This window comes from Arvicola amphibius, chromosome 10 (genome assembly GCF_903992535.2).
Source record: "Arvicola amphibius chromosome 10, mArvAmp1.2, whole genome shotgun sequence".
Lineage (NCBI taxonomy): Eukaryota > Metazoa > Chordata > Mammalia > Rodentia > Cricetidae > Arvicola > Arvicola amphibius.
In genome coordinates, this window is record NC_052056.1 from 109,206,797 (window position 1) to 109,225,413 (window position 18,617).

Here is an 18,617-nt window from a genome sequence, read left to right on the forward strand (position 1 = left end):
CTTGGGGAAATTGAAGAAGTATACGATAGTCACCCTAAGGGCTCAGTATTTGGCAGCTGCTAGGAATCACTTTCAGTTAACGTAAGGTGTTCTTGAGGCGCCCAAGGAAGGGTGCCAGAGAGTCTCCGACCTGGGAAATCCTCAGTGCCCAGTGCCTCCACCCTGTGCTGTGGCACCTCCCGTCCGTGTAGGCCACCTCTCATTCCTGTGTTTCTTGTCTGTTCTAAGGATGCAGCCTTGCATATGGAGCCCAAGAAAGAGAGCCTGGAGCCAGACCTGGAGCAGGACCAGAAACCTAGACTCGACCGCAGCGAGAGCGTCGCCAGCTCGGGCTTCCAGGAAGACAAAAGTATAAGCGATGCTGAGGAAGATGAGGGTAGGTGTTCGCTCCTTCCTGGCCTGCAGGCTGAGCTATTGTTACACACACCCGGGCATCTCACACATTTTTGTCTTATTTATCACCCTAATAAAGATCCTGGGAGTGAGGGTAATGTCCTCGGGAGACAAGATTTGAATAAAGATTATTTACAGTGTTGCTAATTATGACAAGAACTCTGCCCTTCTCTCTGCTTGGAACTTTCTGTTTTACTAGGGTCACCCATTCGCACCCAACCCCCATCCCCCGACCCTTCACCCTCCCACCCCCACCCCCACGGCCTGGACAAATCTCTGAGGTTCATGCTGAGACTCGAATTTTCTTGCCAGTGAACTCTGGTGCCCTCGTTGGTTTGTTTTCCGTTTCGTGAATATTGTCTCAATAAACTGGTATTTGGTGCAGGCGCCAGTGTATTGACAAGATTCTAATGCTTGCTAGATTACAGTGAGATCTCCAAGCAGCCCCTCACCATGGAAGACCTGATTTCCTACAGTTTCCAAGTGGCCAAAGGCATGGAGTTTCTGTCTTCCAGAAAGGTCAGCTCATCTCTTGACAGGTTTTCTGCTTTCTTTAACTTCCTCAATTGGAGATAAAGAGATGTTTTGAGTTTTTCAGAAGTTCTTGCTTTACATTTAAAATTTTATTTTTATCTATGTTATTAAACTTAGACCCTGCCTGAAAGAGAAAACACACATTTACCTCTCATTTTTCTTCCCCGTTCCCTACTTTTATTTTGATTTAACTGATGCACAAAACATACAAATTACATATGTTAATTAATATGTGTTAATGATGTCAAGTTTCAATACATGTCTATGTTGGATAATGTTTAAATCAGGTTAAATATTTCAAAACTTTATGGTAAAATCTTTGAGAATTCATTCTTCATTTTGTCTGTGTGAAGCCTGAACACACACCTCTGCTATAAAGCTATTTTTCTAGTATTTGTTTTTAATTTATGTTCTTCATGAAATGGTAGACATCACCACATGGCCTTGTTTTGCTCTGATATGAAAAGTTACCAGGATGTTGGGCCCCAGGCCCTAGTGGGCCGGATTTAATTTAAGAGTAGAAATCTTCCTGGGTGCTTAGACTACACAAACCCAGCACTGTCTTCCACAGAGCCCTTTGTCACATTTCCAAACTGTCCAGGGTTCACAAAGACATGGTTTCAGTATACCCACATGGGGCTTTCCAAAAGCACTCAGTGCAAGCCAAGCTGTGGCTAAACCAGCACACAGGAGGCTAAGGCAGGAGGATCCCTGGTTACACACTAACCCAGGTGAGTTCCCCATGAGTGGCAGGATTACATGGCAGGATGCTATTTTTGTTTGTTTGTTTGTTTGGTTGGTTGGTTGGTTGGTTGGTTGGTTGGTTGATTGGTTTTTTGAGACAAGATTTCTCTGTGTAGCCCTGGCTGTCCTGGAACTCACTTTGTAGTCCAGGCTGGCCTCGAACTCACAGAGATCCGCCTGCCTCTGCCTCCTGAGCACACACCTAGCTCAGGATTCTGTCTTAAAGACACCAGCAGTGCAAACATAACAAATCAATCTGAAGCTCCCAAAGATCGGATCTGAACGAAAGGACTTCCAGTGGGGTTGGCCGGTACACTCCCCACAGAACGGGAGCCTGGCCCTGGCCGACTCATCTTTTGGGCCTCCTGGACCCGAGCAGAAGCGCATGGTGTTTATGGTAACTGGGTGTGTGCTGGGAGTTTCTTCCTTTCCCACACATGAAATGGAGCTGAGAATCGAGGCTGGCGATACTGGGGCTAGAGAGGTGGTTCAGCAGGTGAAGGCCCTAGCTGCCAAGCTGGCTGACCTAAATTCAGTCCTGGGAACTCGCATGGTGGGAGGAGAGGATCGACACAGTTGTCCTCTGCTCGCATACTTACACGAGTACACAACACACACACACACTTTTTTTTTTTTTTTAAAGAATTATGACCCAGAGTGGATACAGGAAACGAAGCAGTTGGATTAAGGAAATGGGTTCATTACATAACTGTTTTATTATAGTGCATTCATCGAGACCTGGCAGCACGAAACATCCTTTTATCTGAGAACAATGTGGTGAAGATTTGCGATTTTGGCCTGGCCCGGGATATTTATAAGAACCCCGACTATGTGAGGAAAGGCGATGTGAGTCAGCCGGGGGGTATATTGGATTCATTTCTATCCTGTCGTCTTTAGACCGTAGACTAAAGCCCTTGTAAGATGTACACTTCCCAGGCTGTCACCCCCCAAATTCTCATGTGGTCCTATGAGGACAGGCGGTCCAGAAGAGCTCTATGCCAGACAATCCTTGTGGTGGCATCTCTTGTCTGTCTCGGAGCCCTGGCTGGGGACCTGGCCTTAGAGCAGGACTATGTGAGGCTTCTTAACCTAAGCAGAAGCTGGGTCCTGCAGAGACCACATCAGCTCTTGCCTGCCACCCCTAGGGGAGTTCCATGTCACACTAGAAAGAACAGTGTGACCTCTTCCCCTCAGATAAACCCAAATGATTGATTCAGCAGGTGCCTGTACCTCCGGAAAAAGTGGGGGGGAGGGTACACCCTATCTTGAAGGGAGGAAGCCGCTTACCCCCAGGGATGCCTTTCGTGGGATCCATCTCCCTTCTGGCTCACGCTGGCCTCTCTTCCCCGTTTGTTTTTGAACATAATGTTATTTGTCACTTACTGGGTGACCTCTGGTGTCCTCTCTTGTCTGGCCTCTGCCAGCAGGGCTTCAGTGTTATGTCTGGGCTCTCTGGATTGCTCTGCAGCAGAGGCTTGCAGACCGTAGGAACATATCCCTGGCAGCCTTTCTGAGCCGCTGCTTGTTGTCCTCCACTCCCCATCCTTTGGTGCAGAAAGGCTAGGGGTAGGCGGGGTGCTAGAGGTAAGCAGGGTGAAAGGGGATTGCCTGAAATCTGCATTGTCACCAAGTTTCTGGATCACATTACGTGCCCCCCCCCCCATCACACTTGCAGAATCCCTTCTTGGTCACTCTTTCTTTTTTGCTGTTGTTTATTTTAATTTTAGTCTATAAGTACGGGTGGTTTACCTGACTGTATGTCTGTGTACCACATTCGTGCAGTGCCCACCGAGACCAGAATATGGTGTCAGATCCCCTGGGCCTGGAGCTTCAAATGGTTGTGAGTCACCGTGTGGGTGCTGGGAATTGAACCGAGGTCCTCCTCAAGACAAGCAGCCAGTGCTCTTAACTGCCGAGCCATCTCTCCAGCCCCTCAGTCACTTTTTGTCTAAGAGGGAGACAGTCTGGCTTCTGGTGGAACGCTGGCCTGCAAAGATGGTTTCTGTCTGTGTTTCAGTTTGACCCTCACTGGTGTCCCCGACTCAGTGACAATCTTTGTCTCTCTGCTGTCCCAGACATCTTACTAGTCCCCACCACCCCAGCCCCCAGCCAGCTCACCGTGGCTCCTGCTGCATGAAAGAGGAGGGCTGGTCTGCATGGTTGAAATCCAGCTGTATAGTTTCTTAAATGAAAAATACTTCAATACAAAATTATCTGTCTTCTTTCCAAGGGATGTGGGGGAGAGAGTGAAGACTGAAGCCCAGGCCTTATACTATATATAATGTATCAAGCACGCATTCCACTCCTGAGTCACACCTAGGCCCCCGGTTCAAGACTTAACATCCCATCTTTTTACACAGGGATGTTTTTTAAAACCTTCCTTCTTAGAAAAAAAAAATCATAGGAATTGCTATCAATTTTCAGGGTGTTTCCTAATTCCGACCACTTTACCAAGTCCTTCATGTCCCTATGAAAGTGGGGAGTTGGTCATGAGAACACAGCTCCTTTAAGATCCATGGAACAAGGACCTGCTGGGTGCACCAGAGAAGTCTACCTGCCGTGCCTGGTCCCCAGAGATGGGGTAGCCTTTGCCACATGCTCTGGGGTTTCCTATGGTGCAGGAAACCACAGCTGCTCTGGTTCTGCATAAGTGTTAAGTGGAAGGGGAGCCCTGGGCCCCGGGCATGGACATTGCTTTGTTCTCAAGCTCAAGACCCCTCGCCCTCTTCCAGACTCGACTTCCCCTGAAATGGATGGCTCCTGAATCCATCTTTGACAAGATCTACAGCACCAAGAGCGATGTGTGGTCCTATGGAGTGTTGCTATGGGAAATCTTCTCCTTAGGTAGGTGTGGAGGAGGAAGAGGTTGGAACAGCCCAGAAGCAAATGTCTGTGTCCTATGCAGAGCATCCTGTGGACACCCCCACCTGACTTCGAGGTCTGCACTTGAACCCGTTGCAAACCCAGGCGGATGCACACATTCCCGCTGCTACAGAAAGAGTTTAGACTCTTACCTGCGAAGTCAGACAGCAGACAATCTAAAGACAGAGCTGTCTGTCTGTCCAATACCAGCTCCCGTGTCTTCACCCCTTTCCTCCATGCATCCACTCCCTCAGAATTGCTTCTCAGGAAAGGCCCTGACAGCTGGACCAGTAGAAGGTGTTGTCAGAAGCAGCTGGCTTTAATTCTAATACCTGGCCTGGCTTTGCACACTGGTTTATGCAGATAAACAATAAAAAAGTTTCGGTTAGGGTTTTCTCTAGCTAGGTTTATTTAGAACTATCCAGTATGGGTTTCTTTGTGTGTGTGAGTGTGTGTGTGTGTGTGTGTGTGTTGTACCTACGTGTTATCTGTGCATACTATGTGCATGCAGTGCCTGAGGAGGTCAGGAGAGGGCATCAAATCCTCTGGAACTGGATGGACATGGGGCTGGAAATTGACCCCAGGTCCTCTATAAGAGCAGCCAATGCCCCAGCCCATCTACTCTGGGTTTCTAAAAACCTTCAATGCCTCATTCCTACAGATGTGCGCAGGGATGCTATGAGATCTCCCAAGTAAGAGAATTAGCCAAGAATCTCCAGGCTTTGAAAAAAAATAAGTCTTTCACAGCAAACAGAATGCACACAGTGCTACCCTAGGTTCCTGTCACGTGTCAAAACCATTCCCTGCTTTCCAGGACAGGCACCTGTTGCTTCCACTCCTTGAAAGCAGCACAGTGACCACAATGGCCTTGCGGTGACACCGTGCCAAGCCTTCTGTGTCTCCCAGCTGCTTCCTACCAGCAACCATCACTAGAAAGTGCAGACAAACACACGCTGGAGTAGCCTTGGCTTCAGGGCTAAGCAGAGCATCCTGCAGTGTTTTGCCCACTCTACCTAGCCCAGGCTAACCACAGAGGATTGACTACAGGTGCTGTTTGATACAGGCTGGCATAGACAGCCTAGTGCCCCTGGTACCCTCAGCTCTGCAGACTTGGACTAGAAGTAGTCTCTGTCCACCCTCCGTCCACGTCAGTCTCACCCTGGCACCCAAGGCTCTCTGTCGTCTAGACTCGTCATAATCCCTCATTCCCAAAGCCTCAGAATGAAGGTCATGTTCTGGGAAGTTGGAGTGGTCCATAGCCTCACCTAAATCCACTGGTTTTCCAAAAACAAGTTATTAACCCAGACCACGAGTGTCTAAGGATTAGATGTCTTTAGAGTTGTCTGTGGTACTAGGGCAGGGACACTTCAGATCACCTCTTCCCTAACCAAACAGGCAGGTGTGACCACAAGGATGGCCATGACTCAGCCAAGGATGTGCCCTCAAGAAGAACCTGCAAACACCTCCCTGTGTTAGCCTCAGCCACTGGAAATCTACTAAAACATCACTAAATATTTATCTGAGGGAGTTTTGAGATAGGGTGTCACTAGATAGCTCAAACTGGCCTCAAACTAACAATCCTCCTGCCTCAACCTCCCTCCCAAGAACTGGGACTACAGACATGTCCTATACCATTCCTGGCTAAACCATCACTTGGAAGAAATGAGAGAAACTCTCGGTCGCTCCTCGTGGTCTTTTGGGTAGGTCTGTTTGTTTGAGACAGGCTCTCCCTTTTAGTTCAGGCTGCTGTTAACCTCTCATTTGCCTCTGCCTCCCACGTGCTAATATTAAAAGTGTGTGCCACCATGCACCTCCCGGGCATGGTCATTAGTACCAGAAACCTTATCACACATGTCTTTCTCCACACTGTCCCCTGCAGGGGGGTCTCCATACCCAGGAGTGCAGATGGATGAAGACTTCTGCAGCCGCCTGAAGGAAGGCATGAGGATGAGGGCACCAGAGTATGCAACGCCTGAGATGTGAGTTCATGGATTCTTCCTTCTCTCACCGAGTTCTCATCCAGGACCCTGGGGTGATGGGGGAGGGTCACAGATTTACTTCCAGCTCCACTCCTACTGGGCTCTGCTGTGCAGGGAGTGACTTCCTGAACTGGATGGGCTCTGGATCTGTCCCTAAGTTCTCTCCTACCCACTGACTGGCCTTTCAAGAACTTTAACTGAAAACTGAAGTCAGAAACCTAGACAGACCGAATAGAACCTAGGAACCAAATGCAAGGCCTCCCTTACCACCTCAGGTCAAGGCAGGGGCCTTTGGAGCCCAGGCTTCCATCCACAGAGTCATGAGGGGGTGAGGGAGGGGGAAGGGGCTTGGTTTGTACTGTGCTCCACAGGAAGCTGTGTGACTGGGGCTTGGGATGTGTTCCCCAAGGCTCAATTACCTCTGTAGTGCCCATGAAGTCCTGGGTCTACCCCCAACACTGTATATATTGTGCCTGCAGTCACTGCATTCCGGAAGTGGAAGCAGCAGCGTCTGAAATCGAAGGTCATTTTCGATTATATAAAGATATCATATAAATATAAATACCATATAAAGATCAAGGCTGGTCTGAGCTACTTGAAAACCTGTTCTCCAAACCTTATAAATAAATTGATAAAGAAAGAAAGAGAAATGTGGGGTAGCAAGGCCTCTTTAGAATCCTTTAGGACTAGGCCAGGCAGCTGGCAGAGCTCTTGACCAGAGAACAAGCGTCTTCTTGGCCAGAGGCTTGTCAGGGCAGTGGGTGAGCTCGGAGCCTCTGGGTACCATTTCCTGTAACTATGCCGTTTTAGCACTCTGAGGCCTCAGCAGGAATGTGATGACACTCGCAGTTTGGGTGGGTGAGCTGCTGACAAGGACTTGGGCCTCCCTGAGATGGCGCCACCTTTCCTGAACTGGCAGGCGGCCTCTCCTCCCCACCCACACAATGAAGTCCTGTGGAGCCCTGGGCTGGTCTTTGGGGAAGATCAAGAAGGAAGTGTGGGCTTGGCCAAAGGGCAAGGTCACCATCTCTTCCCTTCATTATCTCAGGACCTAGTTAGGTCAATGCCAAAGCAGGGAACTGGATGAGAGAGACCAGGGACTCTCAGGCGTGAAGGCAGGGAAGACACAGGGGACTCTATTAGCGTTGACTGGTGTCCTCTTCAGGGAAGTATAGGGCAGGACTGACCAAAGGCGCCTCCTAGGCCGCAGAGAGAGTTTAGACTCGCTGGGACCCTTCACTGCTACAAGAGAGGTTAAAATACTTGATGCTTTCTCCGTATAGTCTCACGTAGACGTCCCACAGTCTTGAGGAGTAGCCAGGGCACACCATCCTCCGGCCTTCTGGGGCCATTTCCAGCTCTCCTGTTCATCAGAAGAATTCTCTAAAGCCAGGTGCAGAGGCATGTACTGTAATCCCAATATAGGCAAGACTGAGGCAAAAAGATCATGAGTTTAAGACCGGGCTCGCCTATGTAGTGAGACCCTGCCTCAGAAATCCCCAGGACAAGCAAGGCTCCCCTTGACTTCTCAAACCTTTGTGTTTTTCCATAGGCCTCTTCCAGGTAGCTTGTGAGTCCCAAACAGCCTATAGGGTGTGGTTCAGAATTTAAAAGATAAGATGTGGCTTTGAAAAGTGTTTCCTTAAAAGGGGAATGTGAGCCAGCAGCCATGTTCTCAGGCAGCCATGTTCTCAGGCAGCCATGTTTCAGGCGTGTGAGAGTTAAGAGGATTGAAGTCACCTCCTTGTTCCAATCACAAGAAAGTGTGGGTGCTATAATAACTCAGTGTGTTTTCTCTGGACATTCGTGACCTCAGCTTGGCCTACAGTGACGTATACGTGGGAAACTTGGGCTGATAGCCTCGTGACTCTTCCCACAATCCCTTCAGTCCATTTTGGATGAACTCCTCCCTCTCTCTCCCTCCCCGCCTCTTTCTTTCTCTCTCACTCTGCTTAGTGGAGAAAAAACGGTAATGTTACATTGAGCGAGTTGCCCCCACCCAGTGTGTGTCAATCAAATACCTAGAGTCCCACGGTGGAATGGCAGAGGGTGATTTCTTTGTCCTGTGGTGTCTGCACTGACTTGCAGGTTGGGGTGCAGAAGGAGAAAATGAGAGCATCCGGGAGGTGACTGCAGAAAAAGCAGGGCGCGGATAATGGAGTTAGTCACACCTCCCAGAAGGCTGTGCGCCCGCCTGTGCTATGAGATGACAATAGCCATGGTGGCAGAGAGGAGGCCTCTGGCAAATGAAAAAGTCTCCTCACCCAGTAGGCTCAGACCTCCTGGTGCCCATTTCCCTCACTTGTACTATCAGTGATGGAATATCTAAGTACATGTTTAGTGTTCTTCCAGCCAACTCTGAAACCCTCAGACCGTGAAGCTTGTGTGCTCAGGAAGAAGCCAGACAACCCCAAGCGGGCAGGCTCAAGGGTTTTGTGTGTGTGTGTGTGTGTGTGTGTGTGTGTGTGTGTGTGTGTGTGTGGCTTGTTTTTGCACATACCATAAATAAGTAAAAATCAGTGAACTGGTAACATCTATAAAAATACCTTAAAATGAGACCCATGTAGGATCTCATGAGACAGTGTGGCTCTGTTATTTCTGCCCACTGGCTAGCAGCATGTTGGCCCTGGGTGGCCTGAAAGTGCTCCGACAGAGTGCCTTGAGCCACCACTCCCAAGTGCTCCAAGGACAATTGGGACTTCAGGTGTTGCGGACATTTGTCAAGTGTCTCCTAGAGAACAGGACAGTAACCCAGACTTAGAGAAGCAATGATCAATTCTGCAACCATAACTTGGCTTTTGGTTTCTGGAAGCTGAGACCCAGTACCAGAGTACCCCTCATTCACTGTGACCCAGTACAGGGGTACCCCTCATTCATGGAGACCCAGTACAGTGGTACCCCTCATTCACTGTGACCCAGTACAGGGGTACACCGCATTTGCTGAGACCTAGTACAGAGGTGCCCCAAATTCACTGAGACCCAGAACAGAGGTACCCCACATTCACTGAGACCCAGCACAGGGGTACCCCACATTTGCTGAGACCCAGTGCAGGGACACCCTGCATTCACTACAACCCAGTACAGAGGTGTCCCACATTTGCTGAGACCCAGTACAGGACGTGGAGAGCTTCCATTGGTGCTATTGTGCAAGGGCACTGGGTACAGAAAGTGGAGATGAAGTCCCAGGCCACACAGGCTAATTTGGACCTTGTTCTGAAATGTCAGTCCATTCAGAGTCTGCTCTGGTCCAAGGCTCCTCAGAAAGAAGAGAAGATGAAATGAAGTAACTCTAGGAGAGCAGAGGGGAGCACTTGGCTCAGTATGTGCAGGGATCCCTGGTATGTGCTCTGCACAGGGAGTCGACACAGACTTATAGGCCCAGTTTACATGAGAACAGCCTAACTGTATTTGGAAGTTTCTCTCCCGCCCACCAGTTCCCAAATAACTACTGAGGCTTAATATTAATTACAAACTGTTTGGCCTGTTAGCTCAGGCTTATTATTAACTAGCTCTAACAACTTAAATTAACCCATTTCTAATATTCTATATTTTACCACAAGCCTCGTGGCTTGTTACCTCACATCTTGCTTCTCCAGTGGCTACTGGCGTTTCCCAGACTCCACCTTTCTTCCCCCTGTATCTTTGCGAGGATTTCCTGCCTGGCTCTATTCTGCCTTGCTATTGGCCAGCTCAGCTTCTTTATTAACCAATGGTGATAAAGCATATTCACAACATACAAAGGAGCATCCCACACTGCCCAACAGCAGCACAGCTAAAATATTTGAGGAAAACAAAATGCAAAAGAACTCGCTGACATAGGAACCTGGGGACAAGATTTGGCCTCTGTGATATTAAGACCCATGTTTCCAACCCAGAAACCCTGCCTGTTTTTACCTTAGCATTGAGAAACTGTGTTATAATAGAGGATTTGAAATTCTGGGCAAAAAATAAGCCACCACACACAGGAACCTTGCAGACACCCCAAGGAACTACTGGAGTCTACTGTCTATCAACCTGTTTTGGAAATGACTTACGTCATGAAGCTAGTGCCTTTTCCATCAATTCCCATAGCAGAACCTTCCCAAGGAAGTGTGCGAGCCCTTCCAGGAATCTAGGGAGCATCCCAAGGAAGTCTGCCGACCTTCCCAAGGAAGTGTAAAGATTTTTCCCCAGGAAATGAGGACCTTCCTAAGGGAGCATGAGGTTGTAAAGATGCCACGTGCTTACAGAGAAGCCAAATAGAACCAACCTTCATTACACTCATGAATGAAGTGGGAGGCTGGGCGGTGGTGGCGCACGCCGTTAATCTCAGCACTCAGGAGGGAGAGGCAGGTGGATCTCTGTGAGTTTGGGGCCAGCCTGGTCTACAGAGTTAGTTCTAGGATAGACAAGTCTACACAGAGAAACCCTATCTCAGGAAAAAAAAGAAAAAGAAAAGACAAGAAAAAAAGAAAAGAAAAGAAAGGAGAATCAAGTGGGCATTACCAGCTACTCAGAGGTCAGACTGTAACTGTTTTTAGCTTTAGGGACACCGTCCTCCTCTTGAGATACGAGGAGTGCTCCACTCACACCCAGTAGCACAGAGCACCCTTTCCTAAGACCTGTCTTTGATCTGTGAGACTCTGTCCTGGCACCTAAGAAAGGTGGGCCAGGTGTTCAGGAGGGCAGGTCTGTCAGTCTGCCTCAGTAGACATGCTTGTGCCCCTAGGCACTGGTGTTATAAGCCTAAAAGTGAAACCACGTCACATTATATAAAAAGCATGGTCTGAGATGTGAGCCGATGACCCTGACTTCAGAATGTGCAGGGCAGCCTATATAAACCCCACCTTTCTCCAGCTCTTTCTGTGTGCTCCTGGTCAACAGCTACCAAATCATGTTGGATTGCTGGCACAAAGACCCCAAAGAGAGGCCCCGGTTTGCAGAACTCGTGGAGAAACTCGGTGACCTGCTTCAAGCCAACGTCCAGCAGGTAAAGCTTAGGTCAGAAGGCCAAATGTATTCCTAATAGAATTGGAAAGAACAGCAATAAAAAAGTGGTGTGAGAGAGAGGGAGTGTGTATGAGTGTGCACTCGAGTGTGTGTGTGTCCTTGAAGGAGAAACATCTGTGCTTACAGCTCTACTTCGGTATTTTAGGATGGTAAAGACTACATCCCGATCAATGCCATACTGACGAGAAACAGTGGCTTCACCTACTCTGTCCCCACCTTCTCTGACGACTTTTTCAAGGGTGGTTTTTCAGCTCCAAAGTCTCCTACTGGAAGCTCTGACGATGTAAGGTGAGATGCTGCTCCCCAGTTTTACTGCAGAAAGGAGAGGATGAAGGAGAAGGGGGAGGCTGCAAGATGGAGAGAAGAAAATAGAGTAAAGAAAGAATCAGGCATTTATCCTGCTTCCTGAATCTAAACATTGTGAGTATTCTGCCAGGTGGTGGTGGTTGCAAACCTTTAATCACCTTTAAAGGTGATTAAACCTTTAATCGGGAGGCAGAGGCAGGTGGATCTCTGTGAGTTCAAGACCAGCCTGGTCTACAGAGTGAGTTCTAGTACAGGCTCCAAAGCTACACAGAGAAACCCTGTCCCGAAAAATCAAAACAAAGAAAACAAAACAAAACAAGACAAGACAAAACATTCTGCCATGTTCTGTGAGGACATCTGTATGTTCTGTAAATTGGAGGCCTATGGCTTTTCCTTTTTTTTAAACTTCTAAAGGAAGGAATAAGACAGGCCTTGTGTTTTCTCACATTACATTGCCTCATTCTAGAACTGTAGCCTGGTTTTCATGACATTAACTCTGATTAAACTTTACATAAAATAAAGCTAACTAAGAGTAGTACAGGACTGTAATCCCAGAATTCAGGAGACTGGGGCGAGAGGATACAAGTTTAAAGCCAGCCTGGGCAACATAGTGAAACAGAGTCTCAAAAACAGCAACAATGAAGAAGAAGAAAAGTTACATAAAACTAAATAAAACTGAGCCTGGTGGTGGCACATGCCTTTAGCCCCAGCATTTGGAAGGAAGAGGCAGGCGGAGCTCTGTGAGTTTGAAGCCAGCCTGATCTACAGAGTGAGCTCCAGGACAACAAGGGAAACACAGATAAACCCTGTCTTGAGAAAACAAAACCAACCCCCCCCCCCAAAATCAAAAGCAAACAAACAAACAAAAAAACCCAACAATGGGACAAAACCAGCCCTCTTTTTTTGTTTCCTTACCTTTACCTAACAAACCTTTACCTTCTGCATCACTGTAGAGGAAATTGGGTAGACACTAAAAGATCAAATACTTCCCGAGAAGGTGTGCTGGCCAGTGTAGGTATTTACAGCATAAGGAATGTGTGTCGGCCCCTGTGGTTATAGAAAATACATGCTCTGATCTGGTGCTGTGCTGGCATTCTGTACAACTTTCGTGTAAAAACCATCCTTCAAAGTACACATCTCTCTGACAAATAGGGACCTGTCAACTGGAGAGACTGAGAACTTAGCAAAATGTGTGACTATCAAATATCAGATTTGAGTTTGTAACCCGGGACGACTGACTCACTCACCGCCCAGGTTCCTAATGGAGTCAGGGGGTTCCTTTTGGAGCCATCCAGGATCTTCAACTGCAGTGGGCAAAGCCTTCACCCATGACCACTACCACTGCAAGGGAAACAGGATGGAGATGCAGCCGTTGGAAGTCACTGACAGCCATCCGTGCCAGGTTTTGAAGCAACCAGCAGGCAGTCTAGAGCTCTGAGGATGACCGGTGATGTCAGTGCTCATACCTGACACCCAGCCAGCCATCTTCTTTGAAGTGATAAAGTCTGACTGGGGTAGAAATAGGGTGGAGGCTGCCGAGCTGATTTCAGTATGTTGCTTAGCCCGAGACTCAATAGGAATCTAGCCTAAGAGCTTGGAACTTGCAGCCACTAAAACTAAAACAATGGTTTTTAGCTGATGACTGGGTGTGCCCATGAGCGGCCATCACTGGAATATCCCATCGGGTCTTCCCGCTAGATCACCAGTGTTGAAACCTTGCAACATCACTCATTTCTCCCAGCCCAGAATATACAACATGAGCGCTCCCCTCAGCTGTACACTTAAGTCAGCTATGACATCTCCGTGGGACATTTTACTTGTCAGCTCTACATCCGTTTAGGAAGTAGACAGCAGTAAGTGATAAGATGAAGTCACACTGCCTCCTGGGGCATTGGTCTTTTGGTCACTAAGATACTTGGGCCAGACGAGGCCTCGCTTCTCCTCTATGACTGGCAGGGTTTTTTTTGTGTTTTTTTTTTTTTTTTTTTTTTTTTTGTTGTTTGTTTTTCGAGACAGGGTTTCCCTGTAGTTTCTAGAGCCTGTCCTGGAACTAGTTCTTGTAGACCAGGCTGGCCTCGAACTCAGAGATCCGCCTGCCTCTGCCTCCTGAGTGCTGGGATTAAAGGCGTGCGCCACTACCGCCCGGCCGACTGGCAGTTTTTGATTCCACGAGGAACTGGAGTGGGCCCTTTCAGGGCTTTTCTGAAGACGATAAATAAAGTGTGAATTGACTACCCGGAGGAAGTGATGTCACTATAAGAATTTTTCGAGGGTACTAAGGAAACTGAGCCAGCTGGTTATTTAGGTTGTTAGGCACAACCCACCCAAATGCCACAGTGTCCTGATTTATTGAGGTTGTGTACATTTTCCTGCCTTAATTATTCTTTCTACGTCTTCATTAGATATGTCAACGCTTTTAAATTCATGAGCCTGGAAAGAATCAGAACGTTTGAGGAGCTTTCGCCAAACGCCACCTCGATGTTTGAAGTAAGTCATGGCAGTGAAACCCAGCGCCCTCTGCCAGAAATCTCTTCGAAGTGGCCAGGCCCGCAGTGCTTAGCCAGTAAGGGCCAGTGATTAGAAGAGGCCAAGATTACAATATGGGGGAAGAACAGATAGCCAGACTTCATCATGTTTGAAAGAAAATGCCATGGTTTGAAGATCTCCTGGAGCTCATGGGGACAGGGCGGGGAGTTGTTATATTCCAGCAGTTCCTGGGAGGGGAAGGGGAGTGGCCCTGCGTATGTCCCTAGCATCTCTTGTAGGCTATCAGTGAGGCACCCTTCTTTGAGAGTACAAGATGTGTGAGTGGCTGGGCCTTGTGATGCAACAGAGGCCATGTGCTATATATACTACGTCTATAAAGAAGTCCTTGTAGGCCCTAGGCGCCTTCATTCTAAGGCTCTGCAGCTGAGCTACCATGTTCCACCCAGACACACAGGTCACAGGTCAAAGTGTATCAGAGCAGCCTGGCAAACCAGGGGTTTCTGTTAGTTGGTCTCCGGAAAGCCTTTGCACGGGATTGAGAGACTAGGAAGTGGGGAGGAAGGCTGGGCAGGGCTGCCCATCTGGTATGGCTGACCATTGTGCTCCAAGTGGGCTCCCGAGACAAACATGATGCCATCATTCAAGAGCAGAAACCTTGAGGGTGGGTCCTGGAGAGACAACACAACAGTTAAGAGCACCAGTTGCTCTTCCAGAGGATCCAAGTTCGATTCCCAGGACCCACATGGTGGCTCACAACCATCTGTAACTCTAGTTACGGAAGACCCAAAGCCCTTGGGTACCAGGTATGCATGCGATGCACATATATATAGGAAAACATACCCATATATATATAAAATAAATGTAACTTTTAAAATAAGCAATCAGTGACCTGAACCTCGTAGACACACTAGATAAAGGGACATGGTGACTTCAAAATATAAAGACATTTCTACACTTTAAGCTGTAGAAGGTCATGATGACGTAGATAGATCTTGTGTGTTGTGACTCAGCAGGGTGTTTCAAGAGCCAGGAACAACACTAGAAAACCTCAGAATTTCTCAAGCTTAGGCTACCCCTTAAACGTGGAGGATGATGTCAGTATCTTTGCCTGCTTGGATCCTCAATGGTGTTTATACAGCCCAGTATGAGTCTTGGAGGGAGGCAGGGACGAAGTGAGGAGTTCACGTCCTGTTAGCAGGACATCGCACTGTAGTGACAGGGTAATGGCGAATGCATAGATCCCATGACGAAGATGACTGAAGCACAGCAGTTCCTGGACACTAGGGCCAATGGGGACCTGCCAGTGCCGTAGACGCTCCAAGAGAAAAGAACCAACCACCTCTATGATTTCCTAGAAATTTTACGTATGGCAGCATACCCATAGACAACCACCAAGATTAATTTCAACATATATGATCATTTTCATGAATGTTTCATGGGGAAAATACTAAACAGTTACATGCAAGTTTCCATTCTGAATATGTGTGTGTGTGCGTGCACACTCATGCGAGTGTGTGCACATGTGCATATGTGCTTGCCCATGAATGTGTATGTGAAGTTCATTGGCCAAGATGGGGTGTCTCCCTCAGTTGTTCACCTTACTGGGGTTTTGGTTGTTTGTTAAAGATAAGGTCTTTCAAGAAGCCCAGAGTTCACAGTTTGAGCTAAACTAACTGGCCAGCAAGCCCCAGGATCTACCTGTCTGTCCCATCACCAGGGCTATGGTGACAGACACAGACCACCAAGCCTGACTTTTATGAGTGATCTGAGGTCCTCATATGTGTCCGGCAAGCACTTTATCCACTGGGCCATCTCCGTAGACCCAGGAGTTTCCTCTTTATTTCCCTCACCTTCAGGAAGAAGGGTCTCACAGATGCCGGGAGCAGGCGCCGTTTGTCTCTGTCAAGTTCACAGTTGCCAGTACAAAGAAAATGCTCAGTGCCAATGGGCAGGGGTTGTGGATGACGAGGGCAGTGCCAGGCAGCACCTCAGAGGTGCCTCCCAGTGTCTACCCACTGTCCTTGTGGAGCCTTCTGAGTCAGGCGAGTGAGTCACCTTCCTCTTTGCTCCCAACAGGATTATCAGCTAGACACGAGCACTCTGCTGGCCTCCCCGCTGCTGAAGCGATTCACTTGGACTGAGACCAAGCCCAAGGCCTCCATGAAGATAGAGTAAGGAAACAGAGTGGGAGTGGGGGGTTGGGTGTGGCGGGGAGGAGGATGCCAGGAACGATGGCTTATTGGCAGGCTACCTGGCCTCCGAGTGTCGGTAGAGCAGAGCCACCACCACCCCCAAAGGGGCAGAAAGGAGACACGATATTGGACATAGGAACCCCAGGCTCAGTGGGAAGGAAGACGGGGGCTTAAGAAGGGAAAGTATGTAGGGAATTCTTTTTTTTTTTTTTAAATATTTATTTATTATGTATACAATATTCTGTCTGCGTGTATGCCTGCTGGCCAGAAGAGGGCACCAGACCTCATTACAGATGGTTGTGAGCCACCATGTGGTTGCTGGGAATTGAACTCAGGACCTTTGGAAGAGCAGGCAATGCTCTTAACCACTGAGCCATCTCTCCAGCCCGGGAATCCTTGCAATAGGCCGGCTGAGCCTGAGAAGCACAGGCCTTGGTGGAAAGGAGCCAGATGTGTCCAGCTGTGCAGGGAGGGCCGGGATGTGTTCACAGGCTCAGGAGACAACACTTCTGTTTCCAGTCCCTGAGCTAGCATGGTCTATACAAGGTGGCAAGGCCCTGTTTGCCATCCTGAGAATCCAAACTTCCACAATAAGGATTTTCTGTATCCTGATGAGCCCATTACCCATGACTCACTTGTAAATTTCTCCACAACCCCGTGGCGCGATCCATCAGTCAGCTCCCCCTCCTCTACGCCACTGGCATAGCTGACTTCAGGGATTCGCTGTGGCTGGAGGCTACTGAGGGACAGTGCTATGCTGAGAAAGGCCTGCCCACTCATCTACCTCCCTGCCTTTCCATGCGGGCTCAGCAGCGAAGAGGGCTGGCTGCTCCTGCGGAGGACCCAGTTCATCACAGCACCCCCGTGTTCGCTAGCAGCCATCTGTTACCGCCAATTCCAAAGAATCCCACACCCCCTTCTGGCCTCTGAAGGCAACAAGCACACATGCAGTACACATACATACAAGCGGGCGAAACACCCTTACAGTTAAAAAGAAAACAAAACCAAACCCAGATTGCCAGTCCACAGGCTGTAGTTTTATTGAGCTGAAACTGAACTTGAAAGCCGCTGTGAACCCTTCCACGTGATGCAATGCGCACAATCCACCAGGTCCTTGGAAAGACGAGCGCTCTCCCGGGGCAAACATCTGCCTTTTCCTTGTAATGTGGGCTCAAAAGCAGGCCCCCGATGTGAGGTTAAGGGACACCAATCTGGACGAAAGCAAAGAGTAGGCTAGCTGCTTTTTTGTTTCTCGGTGGGGAACGTGTGGGAGGAAAGGGTGGTTATTTTTTACTTGATCTTTGATGAAGAAAAGACAAACCCCAGTTTGTACACCCTACCCTGCAATTAAAGAGGTAGATCATAGGTAGGCCAGTCCGAGCCAGTCTGAGTCATGTGACTCAGAGGGTGCTCTCCCTAAGCAGTGATGTCAATCCAATAGTAAAGGGCAGGAGATGCTTTCTTCCCTCCTGGGTCCATCTTAGGCTCGCACAGCATACGGTCCCCTGAACCACACATGCTCAGGAGGATCCTCCTGTATGGACTGTGTGCGCAGCTCTGCATGCCTTGAGACCATTAACCATGGATGTGGGGACTATAAGGAGGAATCCATTTCTAGAAGCCAGAAGTCCAGACTCTGGGCACTGGCAGGCAGGACCGCCTGCACTTCAGAGACTTTGTGGGGAGGGGTCTACTCCTTGCCTCTCACAGTTTCTGTAGTTTCATGCTTCTCTCAGTTTGGGGCCGGTTCGCCTGACTCCATCCGCACGTGGCCTTTCTCTCTGGTTGGTTATGACTACTCTGTGACTACTCTGTGTCCACACGGCACTGGGACTGACCCCGTGGCTAATGCAGAATAAGCTCCTCTTTAGACCTAAGTTTAACTGTGAGGTGACTTCACAGGTTCCCAGGATTTGACATGATACTGAGGAAGGGCAGGCAGGGGCCTTTTTTTTTTTTTTTTTTTTTTCTAAGCTGATCACAAAAGCCATCTAACCCCAAAACAGGAGCGGGCTACTGCCAAGTCTTGTTTTCCAATTAGAATGCTGGAGCTTGTACCATCTCATCAAACAGCCCACTCCCAGCCACCAGCAGGCCCGCTCCATCCAGTGACACCACACCAGGATGGGGA

The 18,617-nt window shown here is 48.6% G+C and overlaps 1 protein-coding gene across 1 annotated transcript in view; it reads left to right on the forward strand.

The window, feature by feature from the left end:
• The window catches only part of Flt1 (fms related receptor tyrosine kinase 1), a 158,666-nt gene that overhangs the window by 137,121 nt on the left and 2,928 nt on the right, over positions 1-18,617 (forward strand). Inside the window, exons 21-29 of the mRNA XM_038345590.1 lie at positions 229-376; positions 815-912; positions 2,395-2,517; positions 4,404-4,515; positions 6,413-6,512; positions 11,376-11,481; positions 11,647-11,789; positions 14,210-14,294; positions 16,371-16,465. Of these exons, the coding sequence (XP_038201518.1) occupies positions 229-376; positions 815-912; positions 2,395-2,517; positions 4,404-4,515; positions 6,413-6,512; positions 11,376-11,481; positions 11,647-11,789; positions 14,210-14,294; positions 16,371-16,465 (1,010 nt within the window). The remainder of the gene's footprint in view (positions 1-228; positions 377-814; positions 913-2,394; positions 2,518-4,403; positions 4,516-6,412; positions 6,513-11,375; positions 11,482-11,646; positions 11,790-14,209; positions 14,295-16,370; positions 16,466-18,617) is intronic.